Raw genomic sequence first — 20,029 nt, forward strand, 5'->3', positions numbered from 1 at the left:
CTCGGCCCCGCCCAGCCCCCGCCCTCCGCACCGCCTCCCGCCCGCCCCGGACCCAGGCCGGCCCTGGGCAAAGCTCCCCGCACGGCCCTCGGCTGCGCGCTCCGGCAGTCCGGCCCGTAGGCCCGCCCTCGGCACCGCCCCGCGCACCGCCTTCCGGACTCTCCATCATCTCCCTCTCGGCTCCGCCCCCCAGTCCCGCCCCCAGTCCCGCCCCCAGCCGGATTCTGGTCCCCGCACCGCCTTGCCCGCTCCGGCTCCCGCTTGGCTCCGCCCTCAGTCCGACACAGCCCACTCCGCCTTCAGGTCCACCCTCAGAGCGGCTCCGTCTATTGGCCCGTCCACAGCCCGACTCCACCCCCGACAGTTTTTCCCAGCCCCCCAACGGCTCCGCCCACAGGCCCGCCCCCGGCACCGCCTCCCCGGCCCTCCGCCCACTTCCGCTCGGCTCCGCCCTCAGGTCCGTCCCAGCCCGACTCCGCCCCCTGACCCGCCCCCAGATCGTCTCGGCCCTCACTCCGCCCCCTGCCCCACCTCCCCGGAAGCCCGACCGCTCCTCCTCAGTGCCGCCACTAGTCCCGCCCCCAGGCAGATACCGCCCTCTACACTGCACTCGGCCTCCTCCCAGTCCAACTCCACCCACAGCACTCCCCTCGTCCCCGCCCACTCGTCCTAGCTCCGCCCCAGTGCCCCGCCCCGTCCCCCCTGCCCTCCTCGAACCTCAGCGCCCGGGCTAACCCAACTCGAAGTCCAGGTTCTGTCCGGCGCCGCCTCCTCTCCTCCAGGCCTGGCCAGCCTGCCTGGGCAGGCTGTCCTACCTGTTGCCCTCTGAGGCCCATGGTCAGCGGCAGTCTTGAGGGAATGGTGCAATCTCTGGGCCTGCAAGCCTGGAGCCTGTTCATCTAGCCCTTGGACCCAAAAAGGCCTCCCCTAGCCCCGGAGCCTTTGGGGAAGGCGACACCCAGGGCAGTTTCACCTCAGTGCTCACACTAACAGGGTGGACAATGCAGAAGGTCTCTAACAGAGGGATGGGATTTGCGGCAGCATTTTCCCACATTGAGGAAGGGATTGCCAGCCACCCAGCCAGCATCCTACTGACCCCAAGAGGAAGCAAGCCTTCCAGCCTCTGAAACGATGAGACAATGAATTCCCGTTGTTCAGCCAACTTCTCGTGTGGTATTTGTCACAGCAGCTAGGAAACTAAGACACTACCCAAGAACTGTTCCCTTACTCCCTTGTGCTCCCATAGCCCAGTCTTTCCTCCATCACTGCACTTACCACAACACAGTTCGATTTCTTTTCCATCTCATCCATTGACCACTGGTTCTCCTGGTTCTCACTGTGCATTGGAATTACCAGTGGAGCTTTCAAAAACAGTGATGCTGGGTCCCTCCCAGGGCAATTTGGATTTGATCCATCCAGGATGCAGCCTGAGCATTGGACTATATCAAGTCTCCCTAGGTGATTCTATTGTGCAGCCAAGGTTGAGACCCATCGATTTACACTTAACTCTGTGAACGCTTTTATCTTTATTATTATTATTGTGATAACATCTATACAATGTATTTCCCATTTTAGCCACTTTGAAGTGCACAAGTCCGTAGCATTATTTACATCCACAGTGTTGTGCTACCATTACCACCTTCCATTCTCAAAACTTTTCCATCACCCCAAATAAAAACTCTGTACCCGTTAAGCAATAACTCCCCCTTCAGCTTGAGTTTATCTTGTTCACCATTCTGCACCCAACATGAGTACAGAGTCAGGAGCTTGGTGAGTACTCAGTAAATACTAAGTGAGTTAAGTAATGAATGAATAAATGAATGAATTGGGATGATCTGCATGTCTTCCCAAGTGGACTTGGTGTTATTTAGGGATCTGGCCAACTGTTTAACACATTTCCTCCCTAATCCCCATTATTCCCTTCTCATTAAGGTGTTAGAATTTGATGCTGAGTCTAGGGCCCCTTCTGTTTCCTCTGAGGTGACTCCTGTTAAATTTTTAAGAAGTTGGGAGATTTAGTAATCGACACCTAAATTTTGTACACGTATAAATTGTTTGGCCTGCCTGAGCTCCTAACACGAATGTCATTTCTTTCAACTCACAAATGTGAGGTTACTGATGACCCTTTTTTAATTTATTGGATATGATTTGCCAACATTTAAAAAAATTTTAGAATTAAATTTTTTTTTTTAGAATTGTGAGGTCTGATTACTCAGGAATGGTTCTCCCTTCCTGCTCTCCCAATTTAAAAACATAGCTATATGGGTAAATGATAGATATATATATATAAGAAGAGACAGAGAATTTCTTACTACATTAGAGATAGAGACAGAGAATTTCTTACATTATGGAACAACTGAATGAACAGCCTCTCTGACCTACAGTTTTCTCATTGGTAAAACAGCTCTAACACCCAACACTCATGGAGTCACCATCTGCCAGGCACTCTCCAGACCACTTTGTGTACATCAACTCGTCTAATCCTCAGAACTACCCTGGGAAACTTGAAGCAACTGCAAACATGTGGAGGGAACCATCCCTAAGACCATCCTCAGTTTCTATAATACACTAGGACTCACAGCACTGTGTTTTTCCTCATGGTTACAACTTATTACAGGGAAAGGATATGGATTAAAATCAGCCAAGAGAAGAAGTGCATGGAGCAGACTCTGGGGAAGTAGCAGATGTGGGGCTTCCACTGTCCTCTCCCCATGGCTTCAGGACACATTACTTTCCTGGCATCAACGTGTGACAATACACGTGGAGTACTGCCAACCAGGGAACCTCACCCAAGTCAGTTTTTACGGGGGCTTCAAATGTAGGCATGATTGATTGATTGCCCAAGTGGCTGATCTCAGTTTCCAGGGTGACTGACCCAGGACCCAAAGTCCCCAACCTAAGTTATGCGGTTAGTCTTTCTGCCATGGTCAGCCCCCACTCTAAGACTATAAAGGGGTGACCAGCCCCTACCCTAACTCATCCAGTGTGACCCAAGGCCCCCAGGCAAAGGCACTAAACATTACTCCCCAAAGTTTAGGGCAAAGGCCAGACCTCTTTTTTAGTAATGCTGAATTCTTTATTACACAAATCCTAATGAGGTAAGTGTAGCTGTTGTCCCCATTTTACAGATGAGCTTGCAATGTTCACTGAAAAATAAAAATAAAAAAAGAAACAGTATGGCTGAAGCAGACTGAAGGCGAGGGAGAGCGTGGTATAGGACGTGGGGTGAGAACCCCTGTCATGGAGGGCCTTTCGACAGTGTAAGGAGTTTGTGTTTCTTTTTTTTTTTTTACGTGGTATAATTACACCTATATTAAAAAATACATAACAAATATATAATAAATCTTGCCAACTGACGTGAAAAGAATAAAAATGACTTTTCTCCTGTGATTTAACAGTAATTAAATGAAGTCAACCTAAATAGTCAAGAAATCAGAGAAAACTCATGTCTTAGAGTTTGGAATTAGCAGTGTTCACCAAGTAAATTTAGAGAAAGGTAAATCTTACCAACATCCTCAAATTGTTAATTTCCTGTTGGCAAAGTCCTCCATATTGCCGAGACCTTCTGTCCTGGTGGAACCAGGAACCAGTAGCTCTCAAACTTCACTACACAGAAATATCACCTTGGGTGGTTGTCAAAAATGCAGATTCTGGATCATACTTGGAGATTCTGATAAAATAGATCTGGATTAAAACCTGGGGATTGGCATTTTAATGAACATCCTAGATGAGAATGATGTTGTGTTTGTTTCTTTTGCACTGTAGTCTCTCTCCAATCTCATATCCCTGTTCATAGCGGCATTATTCACAATTGCCAAAAGATGGAAGCAAGCCAAGTGTCCATCAACCAATGAATGGGTAAACAAAATATGGCATCTACATACAATGGAATACCATTTGGGCATAAAAAAGGAATGAAGTTCTGATACATGCGACTACATGGACACGGAAGACATCATGTTGGGTGAAATAAGCCAGACACAAAACGACAAATATTGTATGATCTCACTGATATGAAATAAGTATAATATGCAAATTCATAGAGACAAAAAGTAGATTACAGGTTGCCAGGGGTCAGGATAGGAGTGGGGAATGAACAGTTAATACTTAATGGGTACAGAGTTTCTGTTTGGGGTGAAGGAAAAGTTTTGGTAATGGATGGTGGTGACGGTAGCACAACACTGTGAAGTAATCAACAACACTGAATCGTATACCTCAAAGTGATTAAAATGGGAAACTTCAGGTTGCATGTTACCACAATAACAACTGTTAAGAAAACATAGAAGTGTACAATACAGAGATTGAACCCTTATATCAACTGTGGACTTTAGTTACTAGCCTTGTGACATTCTATTTGAAACTGAATTCTGCTGGCTTGAAATGGAGCAACTCAAAGATATTTATGATGTCTCACTTTTTGCCCCAAATTTGAAATAATGCAAATCTCAAAAAAAAAAAAAAAAAAAAAAATGGCGCAACAGTTTAACCTTTGTAAAGCTGGTGGGTAGGCTGAGAGAATTTTAAACTGCATTTGCGCTATTGCCACTTGGTGGCACCACCTCCACCAAGAAACGAAAGCATGTCTTGTCACCGCACCAAGTACGTTGGAACTCCTCCAAGAGGCTTTGGCAACAATTGAGCTAGTCTTTCTCCTTCCTTCCTCCCTTCTCCTCCCCTTCCCTTCCACCATCCTCCCTCCCTTCTTCCCTCCCTTCCTTCCTTCCTCTTTCTTTCATCTTTTTCTTTCTTTCTGCAGTCACCATTGTTAAAATGTTATCCTCCAAGCTTTATGTGGCAGTGCCAAGGAAAGTGATGAAAATATGCCCCTAATCAGAAATAAAGATGAAAAACCTCCAGGAAGACCAGACACTCATTATGATACCCTTTGCTTGTTGCAAAATTATCGAAAATTAAAAGCAGCAATAAATCAAAAATATGCTTGCAGCAGTGGCAGACTTGGGTGACCTGGGCAGGTCCTGGTGGAGGGCTGGGGGAGGCTCCCTTGCATGGGCAGCCCTCAAGTTCTCCTGGTGTCCTCAGAATCAGCCGGGAATCCCACTCTCTCTCCCATCCCAGAATCCCAAGGTGTCCTAAATGCCGCCCAAGCGAATGCAACACCACCCCTGCTTCTGTCCACGGTACCAGTCTCCTGCTTGGGGGTCTGACTCAACATTTAGGGGACACCTTGCACTCGCACTCCTACCCTGACCTCCACCAAGGCCGCAGCGCCCTCCCATCCCCACTGCTCCCCCACACCAGGTCCGGTCCTCTCCAACCCCCGTCAAAACCTGCCTGCTGGAAGCGACGTTTCAGCACAAACAAGATTCGGCTCCTCTCCTGCTCAAATGACTTCTGTGACAAATCCCAGAGTCTCAGGAAAACTTGTCCATTCAAGATCTCCAAAACTTCACCCCAATGCACATCTCCATCATCATCTGCTCCACTCACCCCCTGAAGCCCAGCACCCTACTTCCCAGCCCCCCAAATATGCCAGTTTTTCATAGAATCCTATGATGGCCCGTTGGAAGGGAACTGTGAGCTGCTCAGCCCTCCTCACTACCATTTGTTGAAGGGGAAATCGAGGCTCTGAGACTGATAGTGATTGGCTTAGGGTCCCAGGGCCGATGAGCAGGAAAGGAACCCAATTTCAGTGTGGTTATCCGTTCCCTTCTCCTTTGGGGTCTGGGTCAGCCTGGCAGAAGTGCTTCCGAGCTTCCCTCTCTACATCCTTAAGGGTGGGGGGTACCTAACCACCAGTGTTCCGCGAGGCCTGTCTTCTCCATAGTGGGATGGGGTGCTGGGAGGGAGTGAAGGCCTAATGTCGCCTCAAGGTGGCTTCCTGTTTGCACTGCTTCGTAGGTATTCAGCAAAACTGCTAGGAGTGAGCAGAAGACAAATGGAAAGGATTTGAGAACCCCCCTGTGCTCTCTTGGGGCTTTGGGAGGAACATGCTAGAGGACCCTCTTCTCCAGGATGTCCTAGGAGAAGTGTGTGAGACAGAAAACCAGCTCCTTTTCCTCCTGAAGGCAGCCTCGGCCCCCAGCAGCAGCCCAGGGACCCCAGCAAGAGGAGGAAGGTTCTAATCTCTTCCTTGTTTCTCTGTATCCCAAGAGAGAAGCAAGTGGGATCAGGAAGCAGAATGCACAGGGATGAGGGTGCAGGGAGAAGGGGCCTGGAAGTGCCTCCTCAGCCACCAAGGCCACAAGGGAAAGGGCAGTATCTGAGGCCTGGGTGGGGCTGGTGTACAGTAGCTTAAAGCAAACAGGAGTGTGTCGTTTTTTACCCTCAGGAGGAGCACTGGGAGGGGAAGGGAAGTTGATGGAAATGTGTCTATGGAAAAGTTGCCTTTTCGGAGACTGCTCGCAGGACCAATGCTAATAAAAACCATTAAACAGATTTTGCTAACCCAACAAAGGCTTTTGAGATTAGTTTTGTCACCTCTGAGCAATGAGCTGGACCAAGGTGACCACATGCACCCCAATGGTGACACCCGCCCAGCCAGCTCCCCACCTTCCCTCCCTCCCTCCCAAGCAGGCTGGGTTTCCAGGTGTGGGGCAGGAGCCCTCCTGCAACCTTCTGCTCCCAGACCCCTCTGGCGCTCCAAGGCAGACAAGTAGCCATGACCTGCGAAGTACAGAGAAACCTCGAGTTGGCTCCCATCTCTGCTAAGGACACCTGTGTGGCCTCAGGCAGCTCATGTCTCTCTGAGCCTCAGTTTCCCCAAATGTAGGATATGACTTCCCATCCTGCCTGCATCGCAGGGAAACTATGATTGGATACCGATTGGGAAGGGGCTTTGGAAACGGTGGGGCCCGAAGACTGCGGGAAGAAGACCCGGGAGGCCTGGGCACTCAGACGGGCCAGCCTCCGTTCCCAGGCCTTGGGGGGGGAAAAACATGTTATTTGCCTTTCCTGCTCTCCTCTAAATGCAATGTGGCTCCACAGCACATAGCACACATGCTCTGGGAAGGAAACCCCATGACGGGGCCTGTCTGAACCCGTCAGCCCCCCACATGTCCCAGAGGCTCAGGCGTGGGTCAGGCTGTCCCTGAGGGTCCCTGATGCCTCTGACCACACAGAGCTGCTCAGGCCCCAGGGCAAACTCCCAGAGCAGCCGGCTAGGCCTGGACCTGAAAAACAGGGAAGCTGAGGTGGGGGGCCCAGAAAAGACTTGCTCAAAGTCCCCAAACTCTATTTGTTCCTGAGCCCCAAGCGGAACCAGGCCCCAGGCTGAGCTGCCCTGCCACTGAGGGTCCCTGAAGCCCCAACCTCAACCCCTGTCCTCCTCCCTGCACATATTCACCCAGTGGCCTCCCACCCCAGTCCCATCCCTCTCCTCTCCCACACAGTCACTAAGGACCCAAATTCTGTCGAGCCTGGCTGCCTCTCAGCTCTAAAATCCCTCCCAACCAGCCAGACCACCTCTGGCCTGGGCCTCTGGTCCACTCACTGTGGCTGCAGGGAGCTCTCTAACGCAGATCCCACAGGGATGAGATCACTTCACCCTTCCACAGGCGACGGCTCAGAAGCCCACTAGGAACTTCCCAGCAGGCAGACCATTGCCCAACCTACCTGAAGAATCTAAATTCTCAGTGTGACATGGCCTCCTCCAGGCCAGGAGCCCCTGTTCACAAAGCCTGAGCTGGGGTCTTACACCCAAAGGACAGCCACCCGGTGCTGACCCCAAGCTCCCAGACTCTCCCGTGACCCCTCCAGGAGGTGCAGATGCCCCAGAGGCTGCAGCTTCTGTGACAGGGTCTCCCCACTTAAAAGGAGAGGGTCTGAAACAAAAGACTCTGCTCAGTCTGAAGATTGGGATTCGACTTGTGTTCCTTGGAGTCTACTCTGTAGTTTCACATCTGTCAATGCACTGAAGGCCCTGGGCCAACACCCCTGGAGGGGTCAACCTTCAGCCTGGTCTACAGCTATGGCCACGAGTCCCCAGGGAGGATGGAGTGGGGTCCACCTGCCTCAGCTCCAAATGAGGTCTGGGATTTGATTCCATCCCTCCCTCCACAGGGGGCTTGTGTGATGCTTCTGTGTTTTGGGCAACTCCCCAGCAGGATGCCTATGCCCTTTCAAAGTGACCCTGAACCTCCCATTCCAATGTAACCATTGCTTCGGAACAGTCAGCCCAGGGAGAAGTCTGAGACGTGGAGATTTCCCTTTAATAGAAAAATCTTTTAATAAAAATAGTTCTCTTCAGAACAGGTTATAAAACAAGTAGCAACCTCAAGCTCCTCCTAAACAGGCAGGAATGCATGAAACCGGCTGAGTGGGGCTCTCAGAGAACTGAGCACACATCCTGGTCCAAAAGGGACTGCTGTGGCTGATGTCTAGTTGACAAGGGGAAATATGGGGTCCAGGACAACCCAGCTTCTCATTTTTCAAGAGAAGTTATTCAGGTTTTTATGAAAAATTACATTTTTTAATGGTGGCCACTAATTGATTCCCTCTTCTCCCCCTACCCCAAATCACAGTCCAAGGCTAAATAAAACACTTTTGGGCAGCCAGTTAGCAACCTGTTTTACAAAGTCTAAAATATGAATGGATGCCTACAGTGGCAAAATATTTGTACAGAATATCAGCCCTAGACAGCCTACCAGGGAAGTGAGGGACAGACCCTCTGCAGGGATCAGTACGTGAGGTAAAAGGTCAGAAGAAAATGAACAGTGGCCAAGAGCACAATGCCCTGTGGCGCCTGCCTGCCTCTCTCCAGCGCCCGAGTGCCCGAGCAGGCAGTGATCTTGCAGGTCAACGCAGGCAGTCAGCGGAGGGGACAGAAGGACTCCCACAAGATCCTCCAGACTCCAATCATCGGCCTGGCCGGGTGCTAATATCCCAGGAGCCTTTTGGCTTCTTCACTCTGTGCCTGCAGGGTCTCACTTGCATACTTCTGGAGGAGTTCCATCTTCTTCCTGCGTACAAGTGCCTCCTCGATCTGCGGATAGCAAGAGGAAAGGGCTCGTGTTTGGCTGCTCAGCAAAGCCCTCCGACCCCTGCTAAGAGCCCAGCCAGGGGGGAGTCCCCGTGAGGGGCGTCTGACTCAAACACCCAGACTGATCCCCAAGGAGCCCTTATCCAAACTCTCTCCTCCTGGCAACATTCGAACAACAGCATGTATTTGTCAGTTTTGTCGAAAGCAGAGGTACCTGACCTTTTCTGGATTCCACACCCTACCCTGAGCAGAGTGCCACGGGGTCAGGATTCAGAAGTGATCAAAACCTCCATGTCTCAGAATCAAAAGGATGAAGAAAATGCACTAAAGAATTCCGTGGAGTCCGCTTTTAGGGAGGAGTCCTCCCTGGCTCTCCAGAAGGTCACAGCCCCCATCCTACCTCTTGCTGGGATGGCACTGGCACATGAGCGATGAACTTCTGCTGCCCATCTTCCCCTCCTTTTTCCTGGCTGCCCTCCTCATCAGACTGCAAAGAGAGAGCAACCAAAGTCCATCAATGCAAGACCAGGTAAAGAAAGAAAGACCAGTAACCATAAAATGCACTATTCTGCATTGCTAACAACAACAAAAAAGGAATGAGGAAGCTCTTTAATGATGTAGAAAGTTATCCAAGGCACATTATTAAGTAAAAAAGGTAGCAGAACACTGTGTATTATTGTGCTACTCTTCATGTAAGGAGACAAAATAAGAATAGAAGCTAATAACAGCCATGAGAACTGGGGGGATGGGAGACAGGAATGGGAAAAAAACTCCTTAAGAGTATCTTTATATACTGTTTGGTTTTTGAAACTTTTAAATGGATTATCTATAAAAAATAACAAATTTATAACATATATCATATGTAGGAAAAAAGAATACCTCAGAGACTGCATATGAGTCAATACAGATTACTCATAAAGCAAGGACCTAATAATGTAGACTTCTAAGTATTAAAAGAGAGAGGACTACTGAGATGTGCTGTCAGTCTTGAGCACAGAGGCTTTGCATAATCTTTTCTCCACAATGGCTACCAGATGGAGCTGCCTTTTAAAACCCTGCAGTGGGACATGAAAAGGAGAATATATTTGCAGGCACCCCTGGGGAACTGGGGAAGAATGCGGAAATGTTGGACTCCCCACCTGGGTTGTTACTGGTGTTCTCACAAACGTTGAGGACTGACAGTTTGGTAGGTTGAGCCCTTAATCTTGGGACTTGCCCTTGTGAAGCTTGTTGCTGCAAAGGAGAGGCTAAGCCTATTTATAATTGTGCCTAAGAGTCACCCCCAGAGAGCCTCTTTTGTTGCTTAGATGTGGCCTTTTCCTCTCTAAGCCACCTTGGCAGGTGAACTTACTGCCCTCCCTGCTACATGGGACATGACTCCCAGGGATGTAAATTACCCTGGCAACATGGGACATGACTCCTGGAGATAAGCCTGGAAAATGGCATCGTGGGATTGAGAAAATCTTCTTGACCAAAAGGGGGAAGTGAAATGAGACAAAGTTTTAGTGGCTAAGATATTTCAAATCGAGTCGAGAGGTCACTCTTATGTGCTATATAGACACCCCTTTTTATTGTATTGGAATAGCTAGAAGGTAATATCTGAAACTGTTGAACTGCAACCCAGTAGCCTTGATTGTCAAAGACAACTGCTTAACTATGTTGCTTACAGGGTGTGACTGTGATTGTGAAAACCTTGTGGCTCATACTCCCTTTGTCCAGTGTACGAACAGATCACTGGAAAAATGGGGACAAAAACTAAATGAAAAATAGGGTGGATGGGGGGATGGAATGTTTTGGGTGTTCTTTTTTACCTTTATTTTTATTTATTTATTATTTTTTTTGGAGTAAGAAAAATGTTCAAAAGTTCATTCTGATGATGGGTACACAACTGTGTGATGGTACTATGAATAGCTGATTCTACGCTCTGGTTCTGGAAGGAGCACGGTAATCCTTCTGTACATACTGGAAGCATGTCTGCCTGGTCCTGTCTGTCTGGTGGGGGCCTGAGGGACTGAAACGAAAACTTGTCACAGGTTTGCAGTCCCAGAACCTGCCTTGCATGTAGAAGGCAGCTCACAAGACTCTCCTATAGAGTACTGCGGGGTAAGGAACTTCTGGCTGTAGAACATAAAGTACAGTGCATGAGACCATGAGTAAACTTGTTTTGTAGGGAAGGTACATTCATATCTGTGTAAATGGGGAAATTTCCAGGGCGATGCAGATTCCCAAAATAAGACACATGTGCAGAAAGGATCAGTAAAGTACCTATGCTTTGGCCTCAAGCTATTCTCTAAATTCACTGTATGGAAAAGTTCTGAAGGAGAGCACTCACATAAGTCAATCTGCAAAGACTGGGAAAGGTGTATTTTTGCTTTTTTTCTTAGCTCCTGGCTTTCAAGAAAAGATCTGTCATACCACTAGCTGTATACAAGCTTAAGGAACAGATACCTTGGTCTAAATTCAAGCAATTACACATTAAAATATTAAATTGTTGGATTTCAACAAAAGACTGCAAAACATACAAAGAACTGGGAAGGGATGGCCCAGGCAAAGGAGAAGACTAATACATTCCAAACCATGAATGAGAAGGATCAGACCAGTGAAAGACTTTTAAAAAATTGTCCTAAATATATTCAAAAGATTTAAAGGATATGGAGAAAGAACTAAAGAAAATCAGAAAAACAATAGATTAATGCAAAGAAAATATCAATAAAGAGATGGAAATTATGGAAAAAAACTGCATTCGTACAGAGAACATTAGTACAGGCCCAGGAAATACAAAAGGATTTAAGAGGATACTATGAATAAATTTACACCAACAAGTTAGAAAACCCAGCTAAAATAGACAAATTCCTAGAAACACAAACTACCTATGCTAACTTTAGGAGAAAAAGAAGATCTCAACACACCAATAACATTAAAGAGACTGAATCAATAATCAAAAACCTCCCAGAAAAGCCCAGGAACAGATAAGTTCACAGGTGAATTTTACCAAACATTCCAAGAAGAATTAAAATTGATCCTGTTCAAACCCTTTCAAGACATGGAAGAGGACATAACATTTCTTAACTCATTCTATGAGGCTAGCATCAGTCTAATACCAAAGCCAGATAAAGATAATACAAGAAAGGAAAATTACAGACCAATATCTATCATGAATATGGATACAAAAATCTTCAACAAAATACAAGCAAACCATATCCAACAGCACATTAAAAGAATTACACACCAAGATCAAGTGGGATTAATTCCAGGTATACAAGGCTGGGTCTACATAAGAAATTCAATTAATATAACACACCACATTAATAGAATGAAGGGGAAAAAAAACACACGATCATCTCAGTTGTTGCAAAAAAGGCATTTGACAAAATTCAGCATTCCTTCTTGGTAAAAACGCTAAGAAAATTAGGAGTAGAAGGAAACTTCCTCACATGATAAAGGGCAGATATGAAACGCCTACAGCTAATGTCCTACTTAACGGTGAAAGACTGAAAGCCTTCCCTCTAAGATCAGGACCAAGACAAGGATGCCCACTGTCACCAGTTATTCAACATGGTACTGGCAGAGCAATTAGGCCAGAAAAAGAAACAAAAGCATCCAAACTGGAAAGCAAGAAGTAAAATTTTCTCTATTTGCAGATAACATGATCCTACATAGAAAATCCTGAAAAATCCACAACAAAGATACTAGAGCTAATGCACAAATTCAACAAAGGGGCAGGGTACAAGGTCAATGTGTGAAAATCAGTGTTGTCTCTATACACTAGTAATGAACAGCCTGAAGAAGAAATCAAGAAAAATAATTCCATTACATTAACAACTAAAGAATCATACATCATCCATTACCAAAACTACGATCAACCCAAATATGAGTTCACTGCATGAAATATCTAGAATAAGCAAATCCATAGAGACAGAAAGCAGTCTAGAGGTTACCAGGGGTCTGGGAGGCTAAGGAAATGGGGAGTTACTCCTTATGGGTACCGAGTTTCTGTTTGGGGTGATGAAAAAGTCTTGATGACGGATGGTGGTAATGGTAGCACAACACTGTGAATGTAATTAATAGCATTGAATTACATATCTGAATGTGGTTAAAATGGGAAATTTTATGTTGTATATGTTACTAGAATAAAAACTGTTAAAAAAAATAGGACTGAACAACATGGTAAACCCTATTGTAAACAATGGACTATTATACAATTAAATAAATATTCTTTCATGAATTATAACAAGCGGTACCACACTAATGCAAGGCATTAATAATAGGGTGTTATATGGAAACTCGGTATTTTATGCATGAATTTTCTGTAAACCTACAACTTCTCTTAAAAAAAATCATGTATCTAGGGATAAATTTAACCAAATATATAAAGGACTTGTACATGTAAAACTACTAAAACACTGCTGAAAGAAATCAAACACCTAAATGATTGGAAGACTAAACACTGTTAAGATGTCAATTCTACCCAAAGCTATTTACAAATTCAACAAAACCCCAATCACAATTCCAACAGCTTTCTTTGCAGTAACAGAAAAGTCAATAAAATTTATATGGAAGAGTAAGGGGCTCCAATCACCAAAACCATCTTGAAAAGAAGAATAAAGTTGGAGGACTCACATTTCCTGAATTTAAAACTTATCACAAAGCTACAGTAATCAAATCTGGTACTGGCATAAGGATATACATACAAACTAATGGATTTGAATTGAGAATTCAAAAATAATACCTTACATCTATGGCTAAGTGATGCTTGACAAGAGTGCTAAGTCCACTCAATTGGAAAAGAATAGTTTCTTCAAGAAGTAGTGTGGGGAAAATTGGGTTGCTCATGTTACTATTCAAAAGAATGAGGGGGGACCCGTACCTCATACTATATACAATAATTAACTCAAAATGGTTCAAAGCATAAGAGTGAAAAAAGGAAAAAAAAATGGTTCAAATACCTAAATATAAGAAACCAAACTACAAAATCCCTTGAAGAAAACACAGAGAAATATCTTCAGGACCTTGTATTAGGCAATGGTTTCTTAGACTTTACACCAAAAGCATGAGCAACAGAAGAAAAAATAGATAAATGGGAACTCCTCAAGCTTAGAAGTTTCTGCACCTCAAAGGAATTTCTCAAAAAGGTAAAGAGGCAGCCAACTCAATGGGAAAAAATTTTTGGAAACCATGTATCTGACAAAAGACTGATATCTTGCATATACAAAGAAATCCTACAACTCAATGACAATAGTACAGACAGCCCAATTATAAAATGGGCAAAAGATATGAAAAGACAGTTCTCTGAAGAGGAAATACAAATGGCCAAGAAACACATGAAAAAATGCTCAGCTTCACTAGCTATTAGAGAGATGCAAATCAAGACCACAATGAGATACCATCTAACACCTATTAGAGTGGCTGCCATTAAACAAACAGGAAACTACAAATGCTGGAGGGGATGTGGAGAAATTGGAACTCTTATTCATTGTTGGTGGGACTGTATAATGGTTCAGCCACTCTGGAAGTCAGTCTGGCAGTTCCTTAGAAAACTAGAAATAAAGTTATCATTCGATCCAGCGATTGCACTTCTCGGTATATACCCAGAAGATCGGAAAGCAGTGACACGAACAGATATCTGCACGCCAATGTTCATAGCAGCATTATTCACAATTGCCAAGAGATGGAAACAACCCAAATGTCCTTCAACAGATGAGTGGATAAATAAAATGTGGTATATACACACGATGGAATACTACACGGCAGTAAGAAGGAACGATCTCGTGAAACATATGACATCATGGATGAACCTTGAAGACATAATGCTGAGCGAAATAAGCCAGGCACAGAAAGAGAAATATTATATGTTACCACTAATGTGAACTTTGAAAAATGTAAAACGAATGGTTTATAATGTAGAATGTAGGGGAACTAGCAATAGAGAGCAATTAAGGAAGGGGGAACAGTAATCCAAGAAGAACAGATATGCTATTTAACGTTCTGGGGATGCCCAGGAATGACTATGGTCTGTTAATTTCTGATGGATGTAGTAGGAACAAGTTCACTGAAATGTTGCTATATTATGTAACTTTCTTGGGGTAAAGTAGGAACAGGTTGGAAGTAAAGCAGTTATCTTAGGTTAGTTGTCTTTTTCTTACTCCCTTGTTATGGTCTCTTTGAAATGTTCTTTTATTGTATGTTTTTCTTTTTTGTTTTCTTTTTTTTTTAATTTTTTTTTCCATACAGCTGATTTAAAAAGGAAAAAAAGGTAAAAAAAAAAAAAAAGAAGAAAAAAAAGGAAAAAAAGATGTAGTGCCCCCTTGAGGAGCCTGTGGAGAATGCAGGGGTATTGGCCTATCCCACCTCAATGGTTGCTAACATGACCACAGACATAGGGAACTGGTGGTTTGATGGGTTGAGCCCTCTACCGTAGGTTTTACCCTTGGGAAGACGGTTGCTGCAAAGGAGAGGCTAGGCCTCCCTATATTTGTGCCTCAGAGTCTCCTCCCGAATGCCTCTTTGTTGCTCAGATGTGGCCCTCTCTCTCTGGCTAAGCCAACTTGAAAGGTGAAATCACTGCCCTCCCCCCTACGTAGGATCAGACACCCAGGGGAGTGAATCTCCCTGGCAACGTGGAATATGACTCCCGGGGAGGAATGCAGACCCGGCATCGTGGGATGGAGAACATCTTCTTGACCAAAAGGGGGATGTGAAAGGAAATTAAATAAGCTTCAGTGGCAGAGAGATTCCAAAAGGAGCCGAGAGGTCACTCTGGGGGGCACTCTTATGCACACTTTAGACAACCCTTTTTAGGTTCTAAAGAATTGGGGTAGCTGGTGGTGGATACCTGAAACTATCAAACTACAACCCAGAACCCATGAATCTCAAAGACAGTTGTATAAAAATGTAGCTTATGAGGGGTGACAATGGGATTGGGAAAGCCATAAGGACCAAACTCCACTTTGTCTAGTTTATCGATGGATGAGTAGAAAAATAGGGGAAGGAAACAAACAGACAAAGGTACCCAGTGTTCTTTTTTACTTCAATTGCTCTTTTTCACTCTAATTATTATTCTTGTTATTTTTGTGTGTGTGCTAATGAAGGTGCCAGGGATTGATTTGGGTGATGAATGTACCACTATGTAATGGTACTGTAAACAATCGAAAGTATGATTTGTTTTGTATGACTGTGTGGTATGTGAATATATCTCAATAAAATGAAGATTAAAAAAAAAAAATGTAGCTTATAAGGGGTGACAATGGGATTGGGAAAGCCATAAGGACCACACTCCACTTTGTCTAGTTTATGGATGGATGAGTAGAAAAATAGGGGAAGGAAACAAACAGACAAAGGTACCCAGTGTTCTTTTTTACTTCAATTGCTCTTTTTCACTCTAATTATTATTCTTGTTATTTTTGTGTGTGTGCTAATGAAGGTGTCAGGGATTGATTTAGGTGATGAATGTACAACTATGTAATGGTACTGTAAACAATCGAAAGTACGATTTGTTTTGTATGACTGCGTGGTATGTGAATATATCTCAATAAAATGATGATTAAAAAAAAAATGTAGCTTATGAGGGGTGACAATGGGATTGGGAAAACCATAAGGACCACACTCCCCTTTGTCTAGTTTATGGATGGATGAGTAGAAAAATAGGGTAAGGAAACAAACAAACAGACAGACAAAGGTACCCAGTGTTCTTTTTTACTTCAATTGCTCTTTTTCACTTTAATTATTATTCTTATTATTTTTGTGTGTGCGCTAATGAAGGTGTCAGGGATTGATTTAAGTGATGAATGTACAACTACGTAATGGTACTGTGAACAATCAAATGTACGATTTGTTTTGTATGACTGCATGGTATGTGAATATATCTCAATAAAATGAAGATTTAAAAAAAAAAAAGGTGGGGAAAAAAAAAAAAAAAGAGTTAACTCTGCACCAAAAAAAAAAAAAAAGAATAAGGGGGGACCCCTACCTCATACTATATACAATGATTAACTCAAAATGGTTCAAAGCATAAGAGTGAAAAAAGGAAAAAAAATGGTTGAAAAACCTAAATATAAGAAACCAAACTATAAAATCCCTTGAAGAAAACACAGAGAAATATCTTCAGGACCTTGTATTAGGCAATGGTTTCTTAGACTTTACACCAAAAGTATGAGCAACAGAAGAAAAAATAGATAAATAGGATGTATCAAAATTAAAAATCTTTGTCAAAGGACTGCATCATTAAAGTAAAAAGACAACCTACAGAATGGGAGAAAATATTTAAAAACTACATATCCAATAAGGATTTAATATCCAGAATATATAAAGAAATCCAGAACTCAACAATAAAAAAAAAAATTAAAAATGGGCAAAAGACTTGAATAGACATGTTGTCAAAGAAGACACACATATGGCCAATAAGCTCAACATCATTAGCCATCAAAAAAATATAAATTAAAACCACAATGAGATGTCACTTCACACCCACTAGAATGGCTACTATGAAAAACAGAAAATAAGTGCTGGAAAGGATGTTGGGAATAGGAAAAGTTGTTCTTCATTAGCGAGAATGTAAAATGGTGCAACCACTGTGGAACATAATTTGGCAGTTTCTCAGAAACTTAAGCATAGAAGTATCTTATGACCTAGCAGTCCCACTTCTAGGTATACACCCAGAAGAAATGAAAGCAGGGACTCAAACATAAATTTGTGCAGCAATGCTCACAGCAGCATTATTCACAACTACCAAAAGGTGGAAGCAACCCAAGCTTCCATCAACAGATGAACAGATAAACAAAATATGGTATACACTACAATGGGATGTTAAACAGCTGTAAAAAGAATGAAGTTCTGATCCATGCTACATTATGGATGAACCTAAAACACATCATGCTGAGTGAAATAAGCCAAAGACAAAAGAACAATATAGTATGATCTCACATGAAATAATTAGAATTTACAAATTCATAGGGATGGAAACTGGAATACAGGTTACCAGGTGCTAGGGTGGGGGGTAGAAAATGGGGAGTTAATGCTTAACTGGTAGAGTTTCTGTTCGGGGTGATAGAAAGTTTTGGTAATGGATGACGGTGATGGGAGCACAACACTGGGAATGTAATTAACACTACTAAATTGTATATTTGAAAATAGCTAAAACGGGGAATTTCAGGTCATATATATGTTACCAGAAAGAAACTTTTTTAAAATCATAGAGCTGTACGACATAAACAGTGACCCTAGTAAATTGGAATAGAGTTAATAGTATAATTACAATAATATTGTTTCATCAATTGTAACAAAATACCACACTAATGCAAAGTGTTAGTAATGGGGAAAACTGTGTGTGTGAGCGGGGTATATGCCAACTCTGTACTTCCTGTATGATTTTTCTGTAAATCTACAATGTCTTTCTCTCAAAAAAAAAGGACATTATTGGAAATATGAAACAATTGGAATAAGTTTTATATTAATGTTAAGTTTCTTGGACTTGATAACTGCACTTACATGGTTACATAAGTGAATATCCTTTCCTTAGGGGATGTACATGGCTGTATTAAGTGTTCAAGGAGCATGATGTATACAACCTATACCCCAATGGTCAGAAAATGGACTGACTGATAGAGGGACAGACAGATATATAGAAAGATGTATTGATAAATTTATGGATAGATAGGTAAGCAGGTAGTGAGATACGTAGGAAGAAGAGAGATAGATAGATACAGGCAGGGAGACAGAAATGGACAGAGACAGGGAGAGGAAGAGAGAGAGAGAGAGAGAGGTATAGAGAGAGAATGATACCACAAATGTGGCAAATGTTAAAATTGGTGGATCTGGGTATCTCAGGGGATAGGGGTATGCTAGAGTTCTCTGTATGGAGTTTGTGTTATTTTGTAACTGCCCTGTAAGTTTGAAAGTATTTCAAAATAAAAAGTTACCAGAAAATACAACCACCTTTTGTGGGACCCTCTTGTAACACTCCTGGTAGGACTCTAAACTGGTACAAGTGCTTTGGAAAACTGTTTGGCTCTATCTACTAAAGCTAAATATGTGCCTACCCCAATGATGTGGTATTTCCACTCCTCTGAGTGTACTCAACAGAATTGACTGCCTCTGTCCTCCAAAGACGCACACAAGGAAGTTCACATCCTATTTGTCAAAGCGCCATGCTGAATATCAAACAAATATCACGAACATTAGGCACCAAAGAATACGTGTGACTCCCTTTATATATGAAATTCAGAAACGGGTCAAAGTAATCGGTTATTAGGGGTCAGGAGAGACAGGGACACAGGGAAGCTTCCAGGGTGCTGGTCATGGTTCTTCATGGTACTTTCTCTAGGAGTGTGTTCACCCTGTGAAAACGCACTGAAGTACATGCTTACTTTATGTACTCTTCTGTATAGGGGATACTACACAGTAATAAAAAAGGAGCACATTACTGATGCATGACAACTTGGACAGACCTACAGAGTTATTAGTGGCTCCTATGAACCAGGCCTGTGCCCAGTGATGATGGGTGTAAAGGCCAATCTCAAAAGGTGACATATGCCTGATTCTATTTATATAAAATTCTCAAAATGATAAAATTATAGAAATGGACAAACTAGTGGCCGCCAGGGGTTGGGGATGGCACAAGGAGGGAAGTAGCTGGGACTATAATGGGACAGCACGAGAGACAGCTTTGTGGTGATAGCAAGTTCTGTATCCAGACTGCAGTGATGGGTACACAAATCCACACATGTGATGAAATGACAGAGCTATACACAGTCATCATACCAATGTCAGTTTCCCAGTTTTGATACTGTGCTGTAGCTATGTAGATCTAACCAGTGGGTGAAAAACAGGGTGAAGGGTACATGGGACCTCTATCTTTGCAACTTCCTGTAAATCTATAATTATTTCAAAATAAAAAATTGCTTCCTCACACACCCAGCACCCACCCTCTGCTTTCTGCCCTTCACAATCACTAAAGTATCTTTCTGCACACACAGCCTTTGCATTTGCTGTTCCCTCTGCCTGGAACACTTTTCCCTGCCTTCTGTGCTTAGTCAACTCCTCCTCATCTTCCAAATCTCAGCCGAAGGGACCCTTCCCCAGGGGAAGAGGCTTTGC

At 43.8% G+C, this 20,029-nt stretch overlaps 1 protein-coding gene across 1 annotated transcript in view; it reads right to left on the reverse strand.

Moving 5' to 3' along the window:
- Nucleotides 1-7,356: 7,356 nt before the first annotated feature.
- Nucleotides 7,357-20,029, reverse strand: part of ISY1 (ISY1 splicing factor homolog) — a 44,664-nt gene continuing 31,991 nt past the window's right edge. The window contains exons 10-11 of the mRNA XM_037802958.1: nt 9,339-9,425; nt 7,357-8,941 (exon numbers count right to left, since the gene is read on the reverse strand). Coding sequence (XP_037658886.1) covers nt 8,834-8,941; nt 9,339-9,425 — 195 coding nt within the window. The 3' untranslated portion in view covers nt 7,357-8,833. The remainder of the gene's footprint in view (nt 8,942-9,338; nt 9,426-20,029) is intronic.

The sequence above is a fragment of the Choloepus didactylus genome, chromosome 1, assembly GCF_015220235.1.
Source record: "Choloepus didactylus isolate mChoDid1 chromosome 1, mChoDid1.pri, whole genome shotgun sequence".
Classification (NCBI taxonomy): Eukaryota; Metazoa; Chordata; class Mammalia; order Pilosa; family Megalonychidae; genus Choloepus; species Choloepus didactylus.